Below are 13,764 nucleotides of genomic sequence, written 5' to 3' on the forward strand. Positions count from 1 at the left end.
TTAATGGTACAGTTACGATTCGGGAATCGGGGTGTCTATTTGTTTGACACCTCTTCGTAATCGTTTTGTTTGTTTTTACGTTTGTTTGATTTTATTTATGATACCATTATATATTTTAATACAAAACTGCAGAAACGAGCAAAAGGTTGGCATAAAAGAATCGATTGCCCTTCTCTTGGCGTGTACAAGCTGCCTACTACTCACCAGGTCTTAAGAACCACTAATGGCGCACCCCTGCTATTACCTGCGCTATGAAAGGCGGAACACTCAAAACGATAACGAACATGTCCCAAAATTTCTCTTCACAAGATGATAGCGAGCAAAAGAATTTACAAACACCTCGGCAACTTCCTTCTCGCGCAAACAGAGCATAGAGATGGCAGAAAGAAGCGAAATGGAAGCGAGTGAAAGTGTGTTACTAGTAGAGTGAGAGGAGCAAGGGAAGCCACTGCGGAAATATTAGATGGCTGGATTTCTGTTGAAATTTGACACAGCAAATTCATTCGTCAATTGCACTTTTGAAATCGCCTCCCACCCTTCCTCCTAGTTTCGCTCCTCCTTAAGGGTAGCGCAGAGACAAGGGTAACCAAGAGCCGCTCGTTGTATAAAGAGGTAAGTCAAAGTGGTTTTGGAAGGATGATACGTATAGAGAGCAAGGGAAGTTCACTAAAGGAGACCGTGAAGAGAAAAGCTCGAGTAGAAGCTTAGTATGGAGAAGACCAACAACTAAGCTCAGGCGGCTAAGATCGGGCTAAGGAGACTGGTAGCAAAGCGAACAAAGAAGCACAAGAAGGAACAAGTAGCAAAGGGAACTCCCTCGTATTTTGCTCTATGTAACAGCATCATCGTCCGGCTCTCTTGCTATCCCTCTTCTGATTGCTGCTGTTTCCTTACCCTCCCCATCGATCATACCACATGCAAGGAACATCGCAAATTCAATGAGTTTATGATGATGGGATACGGGTCTGGGTCGTCGAGGGGACGATTGGCAAAATCGCTCAAATTCTCTTTCCTATTCTCCATGCAGACCGTGTTTGTTTCGATGATGACGAGCAAGTCGCGTTACGTTTGCCAAAACTCAACAGCAGGAATAATGAATAGATGCGTGTGATGGCAGATAGCACGAGCTAAGGAAAACAGCGCCCAAAGGCAAGAGAAGTTCAAGATCCTGTGGAACCAGTGAAGCAATCCCCGTACCAATAGCACGCTCAAGAGCAACGCCAGAAGCACGAGCGAGCTAGCGAATCGGTCTTGCAAGGTAAGGATGCCGTCACCTCACACCGTGTTTCTACCAGGAGCTCGACAAGGAGAAAGAAAATACAAGCTTCTCACAGAGAAGCTGAGGCAGAGAGGAGAGGAAGTGTATGGGGCCACCAATGACAACAGCTCGAATTCAAAGGGCCATCAAATTGAATCACAAAAACTAGAAGAAGTCGGTCGGAACATTTGAAAGAAGATGGTCACAAGCGAGTTGGTTCAGGCTGCTTATGTACCACCAAGGCCTCAATCGTTCTGTAAATGCAATGAAACAATCCTAACAATGTTATGAGTGTTACACTTTACTCCAGCAATAAATCCAACTACAAAAGCCCTTCCAAAAGTACTTTAAGTTCTCATGAAGTGTGAAGAAGATCAAGTCCTCTCTTGAGGAGACAAATATGTGAACCTTATAAGGACTTCCTCTAGAGGAATGCATACATAAACAACATAACCATCAAATACAAGTGTAGTATCACTCACACGCACACACACACACATACACACAAATTTTTTTGTGAAAATTATATTGCTTTATATTACAAAAATTGATCCCATGAAAAGGGACATTTTAGCTACAACATTAGAAAATCTCAAGATATGACAAGTAAGAAAATAATCAATATCTTGGCAATGAAAGAAAGATTATCGCAAGGAGGCCTAAAAAAAGGAATACTTGGTAAGAGATGGATCACCAAATACCCTATGGTCCCGATCCTTCCATAGAGTCCAGAGTGCACAATAGTTGAATCCATGAGAGAAAAAGATCATGTTCAGGCCTGATAGGATGAACCCCAAACAACCAAAAGGGCTTGCCAAAAGATGCAGTACACAAACGTGCCTATAGACAATGCAACAAAAACAAAAAGAAATCACGATTTTTTGGGCAGTGCCAAAATAGGTTAAGGCATGGTCTCTCATAGGGACAGACATCGTCAACAAGGAGCAGGCGCAACATGACGACATGCCAGGATCTGTCCAAAGGGAAGGACACCAACCAAAACTCATCAAAGTAAAGCTTACTACCAAAGAGGGAGTTTACAAGCCCAAATATACTTTAACCTTATCCCCCACCATCTTGGAGTATGAGTCAAACACCAAATACAATTTGCATGAGCCAAAACCCAAGGAGGTGGGAGCAAGGCTTTAAGTTAAAGCTTGCAACTATAACATCAGCCAAGAGTAGTGAACGACAAGACAAATCATATGAAATAAGGGCCCAATCCTTGAGGCGGGTATGTAATCTCAAGACAAGTACAGGCTGAAAATCATGTAGCATCTAGGAGCCAGAGCGGTCTATAATGGTGTCCCAAGCCAAACCATTTGATGAAACCTTTTGAACAAATAAAATACGATTGAGGCTCCTACATGGCTAAAGGATCTGTAAATACTTTTGACCAATGGAAGCACTATGGAGTCTACACGCAATTCCCTTTGAGATGAGAAAGTATATATTTCCAAATAAAAAGCATCCAAGTGACAAAGGGACAACCCTTAACACTCCCATCAACATGCCCTAGAAGAAAATCCCATGAAGTGGACTGCCAATGCCCAAAAGCATCCGTAGATAAATGTGAAATCAAGTGACACGTCATGTACACCCATGTCTAGTCACCCTACATATGAATTGAACCATCATCTTTCCATTATGTGCTAGAATATGCATCAATTGCCCATGCATCATTCGCAAGTATGGATGATCCCTGGAAAGTAATCTAAGAGCTTTGCACCCATGATGGGATTGCTAAAAAAGCTTCATAATAGGGGACATAAAGCAAGTAATGCCCTGCTTAGTGAACATCATCAAAGGCAAATAGAACTGTACATAAGCAACCAAAATGGGCTGGACAATGGGAAAACGAGATTGGCAAGCACCAGTTTATCTATTGATGATGAGAAATCGTCCACCCCAAAGGGTAACCAAGATGGCGAGCCAGCTACATAGGTAAAATTATTTCCCTAGGCCATAAGACATGATGCCAATCTTTTACATGCAAGGAAGGAGCTTGGACTTTTGGAAATTAACCTGCAATCCAACTGCCAAACCATATAGCGATCGAGATGCATGAGGCATGGAAGATCACTAAATTTGGTGTTCCATGGAGTGCCGAAGGAGTCATCAACATAGGCTTGCACAATCAATGGCCTTCTTCCGCATATCTCTAACCCATGCAATGCACTGGTAGCTACCAAGTCGTCCATATATAGAAGCATTGGGTGAGAGGCTATGGCATATAGCAAAGCTCTAAGAGGGCAACCCTAACAAACAGAACAAAACAGAGTCCATTTGTAAGTAATATCACCAGCCAGTGTGCCCATAGCTTTATTGTCTTGATACAACCAAAAAATGGCATGCTGCATTTTTTTGCCAAATCCTAGCACGTGCATAGTTTGCGAGATGAAGTCCCATTATGCAGTATCAAAAGCTTTTAGCAATATCCACTTGCAGTAATAACACATCTTGCTCAATGTACTTTGCATATTCAATCCCCACATAAGCAACTATATTATTTGTGATGTGTCTACAGGGAATAAAGCCATATAGAGCAGAATCTAAACCCTGGTGCAAAAAGCCCTTAGTACGATTCACTATCATCATAGCAACTAGCTTGTAGATAACAGACATGAGCGTGATGGATCTCCAATCTAGAAATGATTCGCACAATTGCTTCTTGAGGATTAATTTAATCAATCATTTTTTCCAAATAGTTGGAATATGCTGAGATTTTGAAGAATGAATCATCATAACTAACAATGCAGGGGAAATGACATCCCAATATTGCAAGCAAAACTCCACAGTAAGACTGTCTCAACATCCCGTAGATTTCCTTTTAAAAAATCCTTGAAAGTGTAGCCCTTAATTGTAAAAGCCCTTTTCCTACCCCTAGTTTCCCATTTCTACACTTTCCTATGATTATTGCACTGTAAGAAAAATATGGCCCGATATAAACGATCTGCCTCGGCATCAAACAATTCTTGAATATGGCTAAGTTTTTTCTAATCCTAACACTCTTTTGGCTTTTGCAACATCCTCTCTAAGGGTACGCATATAGTTCGTGCCATATCACATATGGCATGTTGCATACGGGCAACAAAAGAAGACTAAGCATTCAAGATCACTACGACAATGTGCCCAAAGAGGAGCAATGGCATCGTTTAAATCTTTGAAGGCCTCGTGCTATAAGTAGCAATTGTTTATAATAAACAACCTTTTGTCCAGCAACCTATCATGTTGCATTTCATAAAAAGAGAACTTCAGCCACAGAGGAGCATGATAAGAATGCGGGAAGGGCATAATCAGCCCACATGGAGCAAGCAAATGCATCCTACTATTCCGCATGAGACATATACAACCGATCCAAACAAGCCTAGTATGACAACTTCACATTATGTTGAAAAGTAAATCCCACGATTCTTCCACATGTCAGCAAGACCAAATTGGGAGATAATTTGCAACTGTTCCAAAGCTAGCATGTGAATATGACCAGAAGCAGTATGTCCAGCCTACGAAGCATCATTGAAATCTCCACATAAAAAAGCAATGTGCCTCCATGGGTATCGCAATATATCCTGCCACGTTAATGCTCTATGATTTGATGATTATAGAGCACAAACCAAAGCAAACTCATACATCTCGCCTTAAAGAAGGTATTGCAAAACAAACGCCACTCCAAAAAAAGAAGAGTCACCAGCATAGAAAATATCATAACCAACAAAATGCTTCTTACAAGGCCACTTTATCAGGTTGCGTTCTACTTATATATGCCCATAAGATTTTCCAATTTCGCACACATAACCCCTGTACATGGTAGGTGACACATTGTATTAATTTTCTATCATCTTGGAGGGTGGTGTAGCCCATCAAAAATCAAAAGTGGTAGCATTAATTAGAAATTATGGTCCTGTAAAAGTCAAAGTCGTAGAATATTTGGATCAATGATGATGACACTCCAGACTGGGGGGCTGAGATGACACTCCAGACTGGGGGGCTGATTTGGGCTTCACTTAGACTCAGAGGGGTGTTTCAGTCAGGTACTTAGGATGCCAGGTCGGTTTGGGTATCTCTTCTTCGTAGCAATTTGCTCCGGTGTTGGAGAGTATCAAGAGAAAACTCCTTTGTTGGAGTTCAACCAGGTTGAACCTTGCATCCAAAGTGGTGGTTGTCAATCAAGTTCTGATGGCCACAGCTTGGTAAGTTTGCTACTGTTGGTGTAGCTCGAGGGATTGCATCACTCAGTGCATAAGGCCTATATAAGGAATTTTTTATGCAGTGGACTAGATGGCACAATAGACACTATTTCCAAATACTATTGCTAGGGTGGCTTAGGAGACCTTGATCCTTCCCACGCAGGAGGGGAGTCTCAACATCATAGACCCAATTTTGCAATGCAAGGCCCTTCTTTGCAAGTTTGTGGTTAGAGGCCTTTTGCCTAGGGATGAGCCTTGGAATTTTCTTAACTTTCAATGCATTCACACATGCAGACCCTCCTCAAGTGGAAATTGGATGCACAGCACCATGGATTTTCACTTCAGCCCATCTCAAATCTTCGTCCTCCCCACTTATGGTTGCTATTCTGAAAGCTTTGTCAAGCTTCAAAAGTACCCTTCGGAGAGTTACTTCCTCCTTTCTTGAAGAGATTGATAGGCAGCCTATCATGTGGAATGATTGTATACTTGATGAGCATGGTAGGTAGCTTATTTCTGCCTTTGAAACACTTAAATTTATTCAAAACATCCCCCCCAATAATAAATGAATAAAGAAATAGTGTAAGTATATATATAAACACCAAACATCAATTGTATCAACATATGCTCTCACAAATATTTGATGCACCCATATCCGCACACAATAACATACAATACAGAATAGCCTTAATACTGGATTTCTGTTATAGCTCCAGGAACGCTGGCTCCTGTAGAGAGCAGAAGCCCAACAAATGTCAGACGCAAAGCTCCGCACTTCATTAAGATCATATTACACACTCAGCCCTGATGAAAACTGGCAGCTACCAAGAAGGGCAATCACATACTCCATCCTTGTCCCAAACAGTCAGTCCTAAGCAAGGTTTTCGATCTAGAATAGATTCACTTGAAAGATATCCCAAGACTAAGTGGCCAGCTCAGACAACAATTTCTCAGGGTATAGTGGCAAAAATATATATGCCCAGACTGTCATGCACCACCTTTGATCGTCTTCACCCAATGGTGAGTGCAGACCATAGCTCCCATGCATGCACATGTCCACTGACATATGCTCGCTTTGCATAGCATTTCTGCCAGATTTCAAAAATGAATGGCAGACTTGGTTATGATGATGGCTGATGCTTCGGAGGAAAATTGACCAAACATAGGCGATGCCCTCTTGATTCAAAGCTTATATATCTCAAATGGTGACGTTCACCATGCCCTTCAAAACTTAAGGGCCTGTTAGAAGACAGGTCATGGTAAATCACTGCACTACTTTGTCATTGACAAAATCACTGCAGTACTTCGTCGTAAGTAACATTTAACAAATCTATGGCCACAACGGAACGCTAACCGGTAGAGTTTATCATGCCAAAATCAGTGTTTTACATAAAAAGCTCAGTTGGCTTGAGTGATGCCAGTAACCAAAAAGGATTGCTAGAACCTCGGCTCTTGCATCTTCTGCGTCATAATCTAACATTCTCATGTCAGGTAGATCATAGATTACACATTGCAAAGTGTGAATTGAAAGAAGGAAAATCTATTCCTATACATTGTAATGATGATGGATCACATTAAGATCATTCATCCAAGCTTTGCCATAGCAAGCTGGGAACATCTTTCTGCCCTGCTTTGAAATTTCTTCTGAAACATGTGCCTGCCAGAAAGTAATACATGTTTCTAGCTAATAACCGAAGAACACACATACAGATTCCTATACATGGAAATGAGCCATTCCTGATATCAGGAGAACTATTGACCTTCTCAGTTTCTATTTGAATGTTTTCATTTGCGGAAAGTACAGGCATGAAGAAGATTTACGGGCATGTTACAATCTGATAATAAGATTCTGATTATGAGACATCTCGTATAGGAAGTCCCCCATGAATTTGAATCTTTCTAACAGGAACACAGCAGAATAATGCCAACCTGCTGCTTCCTCCAGATTCAAAATAATACTCTTCAAGAAGTGATCAAGATTATCTTACCCTTTAACACACAAGCAAAGAAGGTACTTCCGTCAGCAGTTCAATTAACTCATATGGACACCTTTCAGGACTCGGTCCCATAATAAGAAGACCCTGCAAGTTGTACACGGATAACTCCGCCTAACAATCGTAAGTGAAACACCCACAACTTCGTCCTATTCTGGCAATAACATATATAACAATATATACTCTGGACGTCCAGTTTGCCTGGAGAAGCATTCTAATCAAGGACACATACAAGAACACCGTTGTGTGCCACAAGAGCATGTCAGTGAAGAAGTAAGCTGCACTTGGCAGACAGATGCAAGTGCAAAAACCCTGTGCTCAGACAAACGAAGCGTCCAGTTAGATGACAAAGAGCAAGCAAACAGTTCCACAATCCAGTGACAAACATTACCATCGTTAATGCATGCCATAACCTCCTCTTTTTGGACAAGAAAAAGCGATCTTTGCGAACTACATCGTCCTCCTATTCCAACCCGCCTCAAGAAGTTCGCACAACCACAGAATAAATAGAATCAGTTTCCTTGCTTATCTACGAGAAAAGGGGAAACAGAGGTCGCAGAGACACGACAGTGATTTCAAGACAACCGGAATTCAAATATAATAGACATCTGATGGTCCCGCACATTCTGCATGTTCACATAGAGATGGCACACTACTGCTCAAAACAAGCTGGTCTTATTACTATGGATCGCTGCTATCCGTTCCCAACCCAAACAGGACACCTGCATACCGCTCAGTGAACCCATTAAAGAATTCATCCTTCAGTTTGCGAAATGTACATGATGTAAGTAAACTATCAGAGCCAGCTTGATGACAAGGGCCAATCCTCTCGACTTCCAATGTCTCGGCTAAGCGATTTAAGCCTCCATGCAGATTATCACAAAACTTCATCAGATATTTGATGTCATAAACGGTGGGAAAATAAATCCTGAGGAGATTGTAAAACTCGCCCTCTCCAGGAGGCAAGTTCTGGCAAGTGAGTATCTTCAACAAGTACCCAAAGTCATAGCCACTATGAAAAGTGATCCAATGCACGTTTTCGTTCAAGACAATCCCTGAGGACATGAGCAACTCGCCAAATCGATGCGAATCTATACCTCTCTCTTCGATTTCCTGGAAATCAATCCCACTCCGTCGAAGCAGTTCGATTGAGTCTTGAGCATAAACATCCTCTCGGATGTTGAAGTCCCGGAAGTTGAACTGCCAGACGCAATACTCAAACTCGCGCGAGCCACAACGCGGCAAATTCCCATTTTCGTCCGAGAAAGTGAGGCCAAGCTGGATGAGTTTCAACATATCGACATTGGCTCGAAGGGTCTGGTAGTGGAAATCAGCACTGTTTTTGAAATACCCAACAGGGCGAACAACAACGCCAGGGAATTCTGTGTCCATGGCAAGGTAAGGAAAGTCATCAACAACATCCCGGATCAAAGCAAATTCTTCCTCGAGGTTGTCCGCCCAGACCTCTCGGATGCGAAGGGTACTACCTTTAGGGATGATTGACATTGAGAGAATTTCCGCTTCTGCTTCTGGGTTTTTCCTCTTCCTCCTCTTTTTCTGTTGTTGCTTTCTGTGCTCTTTCTCTTCTTTGGTTTCTCCTTGTTCCGTTTCTTCTCAGCTGCGACCCACTTCAAAAAAAGACAATTTCGTCAATATTGGCGCTGCCGCTCACCCCATCCCTCCTGCCGGGGTCTTGTGCCCTCTTCTTGGCTTCTGCCTTTCAAGCCTAACCACGCTCGCACCAACCTTGGTCAACTAAGTACCTCGGCATGCTCAAGGCTTTACCTTGGCATTGTTGGCTGGTTAGCAGCAGGTCTATGCTTTAGTTTGTTATTAATGGTTGGGTTTTGTTTTAGGCCTAGAATCAATAGTTGGGTGTTGTCTTGTTTTTTTTTGTTTTTTAAGGTCAAGTTAATCCATACACCTTTCGTTGACCTTATACCAGGGTTTCTCGGTGGATTTTTTTTCCCTAGTTTTCTTAAGGCTTGTTTTTTTCTCGAATCAATGGGTGGATTTGAGGGTTTTTTTTTTTCTGGGTTTAAAGTTTGTTTGAGATAGTTCGTTATCGACAAGTATGTTAGATCCACTGTCGTTTTTTTGGTCAAGTATGTTAGTCCAAATGTGGTCTAGTTGTGACCCATATATTGTTGTGATATGTTGGGATTGAAGGTTGTAGCCATAAGTGTTCATAATGTTTCACAGTGTTTGTGCTTTTTTTGTTTGTTGTAGCATGTCAATATTGAAGTCTCCCATGAAAATTAGATTTTTAGTGTCAGTAATTGTCGATAATTTTTTGCGAAGTAGCTGAAAGAATGTTTTTGTGTCTTCGGATGGTGGTCTATAAATGTTTATAATTTCATATGTTTCATGTTTGGTTTTGATTTTAGATGTTCTGATTTCAATTCCATGTAATGAAATTTTGGCTACATTTTCAATGACAATGTCGTTCTGTACTAGGGTACAACTATTGTTATTGTTTATATATTGGAAGTTGGATGTTAGATATGATTGGCAATATTCGGTTTTTGTTTCTTGTGAACATATAATATCGGCGTTGATAAGTGACTCTGTGGCTTATATATCATCTTTGTATTTATGCAATGACCTAGTGTTTAAAGATTGTATCAGTATAGTTGTGTCTGTGTGTTGGTGGATTTTATTGTTTAATGTTTCCCATTTTGATTGAGTTGTTAGCCTTTCCATTTCTTTGTGAACATCTTTGTCTATAAGGAGGTGTTGTTGTTGGAGTGGTTGAAGTAAGTAAAGGTTGTTGATGTTTTTTACATGTGAAAGTGTTGTATATGCAAGGCCGTGTGTTCGAATTCCTACTGGTGAGAAAGCTAGCCTATCCATTGTCAGACCTTGCGCTCTGTGTATCGTTCTAGCAGCAGTAGCTTGGATCGGGAATTGCTATCGAGTAAGAATATTTGTTTTAGAAAGGCCTTTATACTTCCCTTGTAACTCGGAATATGGGTATCCATTTGCAGTCGATGTTTGAAGTGTATGCATGATAATTGGTTTGATGGGTTTCATTCCCAATTTTTGGGTTCTGAAATTGAATCCACACAATGTCGTTATTGTTGTAGGTAGACATGTTCATAAAAACTCCATCTGTGCCATTGACATATCCATCTTGTTGGTTAATGTTTCCTGCACATAATTCAACTCCTTTTTTGATCCGTATAGTCATTTGTAGTCCATTTGCTGCTTTAGGGTTTTCTAAAATTTTAGATGAGATGCAGTTGTTATTATTGAATGTATTGATTGCTTTAAACATGTAAGAATAAGTCTTCGATGCAATAGTAAAAATTATTATGCAGCAATCCGTTACTGTAATGAGCAATGCTTTTGATTTGCGGATATAGTTGTTGAAAGAGCTGACTCAAAGAATTATCGGCCCCAAATCGCTATCTGAAATTCAGTGTATTGCATGTACACGGCTTTTTTCAATGCTTCTAGCGTGATATGGAATTGTAGCATGTAAGATATACATAGGAACATACACTTATTTTGCAGATATAGCTTAAGGAATTTTGAGTCAATCGTTATTTGGTCAGAGCAATCTACACTTACAATGTTCATTGCTTCAGTCGTAGTGTTGTGTGTTTGTTTGAAGATACGTAGAAGAGTATGTTTAGAAGAGGCAAAGATTAAGTTGTCGAGAGATGTCAACATTATTTTATTATCATAGTTTGGGAATTACAATGAACGATGAAAATATATTGTTAGGCAAATGAGTGTTACTTTTAAAAAAAATAAGCGATATAATAAATAAAATTATGCTTGGAACATATAGATGTATTTAAAAGTGGAGCAATAGTGAATATATAAGTATCAGATCACTTAGGAACTTAAAAGCAAAGATTGATTATAAAAAAGTTTCTGTATATAAACTAAAGTAAGGATGAGTTTGATATTGCAAATACGTTGTCTTTGTTAAAATAATGTATTTGGGGAAAGCCAAGATTGCATTAGCATATCTTGAGTTAACAATACTTGATTTATGCATACATCTACTTCTAAATTTTGAGAATATATTATTTTTAGAATGGATTGTACTTGAATAAAAAATAATTAACTTTGGGAATTGTATGTTGTCTTCTAGTAATTCTATGAAAGGTTGAGGCAAATCTAGAACTTTATCAACCCATGAGCTCTTTAGTGTAACCTCCACAGTCGCACCATCTAAGCTTGTAATGAGTACCTTCACTTTGGGGATCTTTTCCAAAATCGTAATCCGGTCACATGTTAAGCATCGGGTACAATATTCTCCATCAAAATCTTCCCCTCTTTACAAAATGGAGCACACAGGCTCATATAATGTTGAATTCAGGCCCGTAACAATGAGAATGTCACTTATCTATAAACACATCAAAGCAAATATTAACTACCAATGTATTATAATTTATTCTAAAATATTATATACTAATGTACACAAATCAAACATTACTTGATTCCCGTAACTGATATGTTGAATTTGTCGATGGAACAGTCGAGCTAATTTGGCAAAGATCGAAGGCACTCGTGCAGGTGCCATAATAGTTAGATCAAGCATGTTTAGCATGATTGATTGGTTACTTTTCTTTGTGCCTTCGTTTCTTAGAACAAAATGGCAGAAACCCATTGCTTTAAACTTATCCACAATCTTGACATAATCCAAGCGTTGATTGTTCCAAAAAGTTAGCTGCAATGGTAATGTGTGTCAAAATTTTATCGACTAGAAGTAAAAAACTCTCTGCAATTAATAATCTAAACAATTGTAATGACAAGTTACCATGATAAGGTCTTTTGCATTTTCACCATCGTCGAGATTAGTTCATCCATCTGACGCATGTAGCTTCCAAGCTTAATCATCATCACTACAATTGTAGCTAGCGGCAAGTAGTTCCCTTGTACTTTGCTCATTATCGCTTTACAATCTTCCTTGTACTTGAAGATACTAGTAGTCGAAACAAATATTGGGTCAATTGCAAACATTTTAGAATGTTCGACTCTAGTCGAAGGATCAAATACTAAGGTATAATCAAATGTTCTGCCACCATTGTTTCGAGTATTTGTATTACAAACTGAGAAGTTTGTAATCTTAATTCAATCTCTTACATTCATGTCTTGACAAAATCGGCATAGTAAACCTCACCTATTGTGAGTGTTATGCACCTGTCTCCTTCTCTATCAATTAAGTCTAGTTTCAAAGTCTTGGGATTTGCAACAACTTACTTAATCTCTGCCCACTTAAAACAACGATTGGTAGATAAACGACTCATCTCCTATATTCCCATCATGCCCGGTAAAATTTCACACAAAGTTTCATTTAAAACAAAACCCTGATCTCTACTAACAACCACAGGGCGAACAAACACATAAATCACGCTTTCTTCCACACCGTTTTGTATATTTTCATCACTCCAAACCACATTTCACATAAAGTCCCCTTCACAACAAGCCCCTAAAGTTTGCCAGCACCAACATGGCAAATATACACATGCGTCTCAGCCTATCACACACAGTTGGCCGCAACCAAATAGACACATCGAGCTAACCAGATAGACAGGTCGCGTTCTCTATCACAAACTTGGTTGTGCACCCCCTTCATGACAAGCCCCAAAGAATTCGCATCATAAGTTGCTTCTAAAATCTACCTACTACAACCAGATGACAAATAATGTATCCTTGCATTACTGCAAGCAGACAGCTCGCACAAGGATAGAGCTTCTACAATTACCCTCACATACAAGGGTTCAAAGGAAAAATGGGAGAAATCCATGCCCCTCGTCTATCTATTTTGGAACAAAGGAGGGAAAACGCAAAGAAAGCGGGATTCAAGAGATTAACAACATGCAAGACTGCCCTCTGCCTATAAAATGTGAAATGAAAATGATACAGAAAAATAGATAGAATTACCTTCTACACACTCAGCCATCTCCATTTCGCAACCCCTTCCCATCAGAATAATACAACTTCTCTTCTACTTTGAGAACCAACAGCTTCCTTTGAAGCTCGCAATCTTTCAACTGGTTATAGACGAAACCACAATAGTGCAAGCACTTGAAACCTTCACCTACATATATAGAGGAATACAGATACTAAGTATCGTGACAGAGATTTTGCATTAGATTACAATCACGAGCCTTTTTATAGATGAAGTCCGATGATCAAAATACAAGAATAACATATGCCTTAAGAGTTCAAGGTTCTACGAGGTTCATTAACCAACTTCACTCTCTTGATGCATCAAACCGACTTCACTAATGCTCCACACAACACACGACAGCACGATTGGAAGGCCCTTTTCTTTGCCCTTCAAAACCGACATGCAACAATAGCATGT

General features: G+C 40.0%; 1 protein-coding gene across 2 annotated transcripts; it reads right to left on the minus strand.

Annotated features, from left to right (window-relative positions):
• Positions 1–7,996: 7,996 nt before the first annotated feature.
• Positions 7,997–9,095, minus strand: LOC147895741 (putative CCR4-associated factor 1 homolog 6). Of its 2 annotated transcripts, XM_087382528.1 has the most exons (2): positions 8,924–9,095; positions 7,997–8,818 (listed from the first exon to the last, which is right to left on the minus strand). In XM_087382528.1, exons 1-2 carry the CDS (start codon positions 8,940–8,942, stop codon positions 8,118–8,120), a joined length of 720 nt encoding a protein of 239 aa, XP_087238654.1. In that variant the 5' UTR covers positions 8,943–9,095; the 3' UTR covers positions 7,997–8,117. The 2 variants fall into 2 exon arrangements, with proteins under 2 accessions (XP_087238654.1, XP_087238653.1); XM_087382527.1 differs by having other exon boundaries at positions 7,998–9,095.
• Positions 9,096–13,764: the final 4,669 nt, after the last annotated feature.

This window comes from Dipteris shenzhenensis, chromosome 12 (genome assembly GCF_047967505.1).
Source record: "Dipteris shenzhenensis isolate YYH24624 ecotype China chromosome 12, Dip_SZ_1.0, whole genome shotgun sequence".
Lineage (NCBI taxonomy): Eukaryota > Viridiplantae > Streptophyta > Polypodiopsida > Gleicheniales > Dipteridaceae > Dipteris > Dipteris shenzhenensis.

Coding starts and splice junctions, on each gene's coding strand:
- LOC147895741 (XM_087382527.1), bottom strand. CDS start 8,942: ATGTCAATCATCCCTAAAGGTAGTACCCTTCGCATCCGAGAGGTCTGG.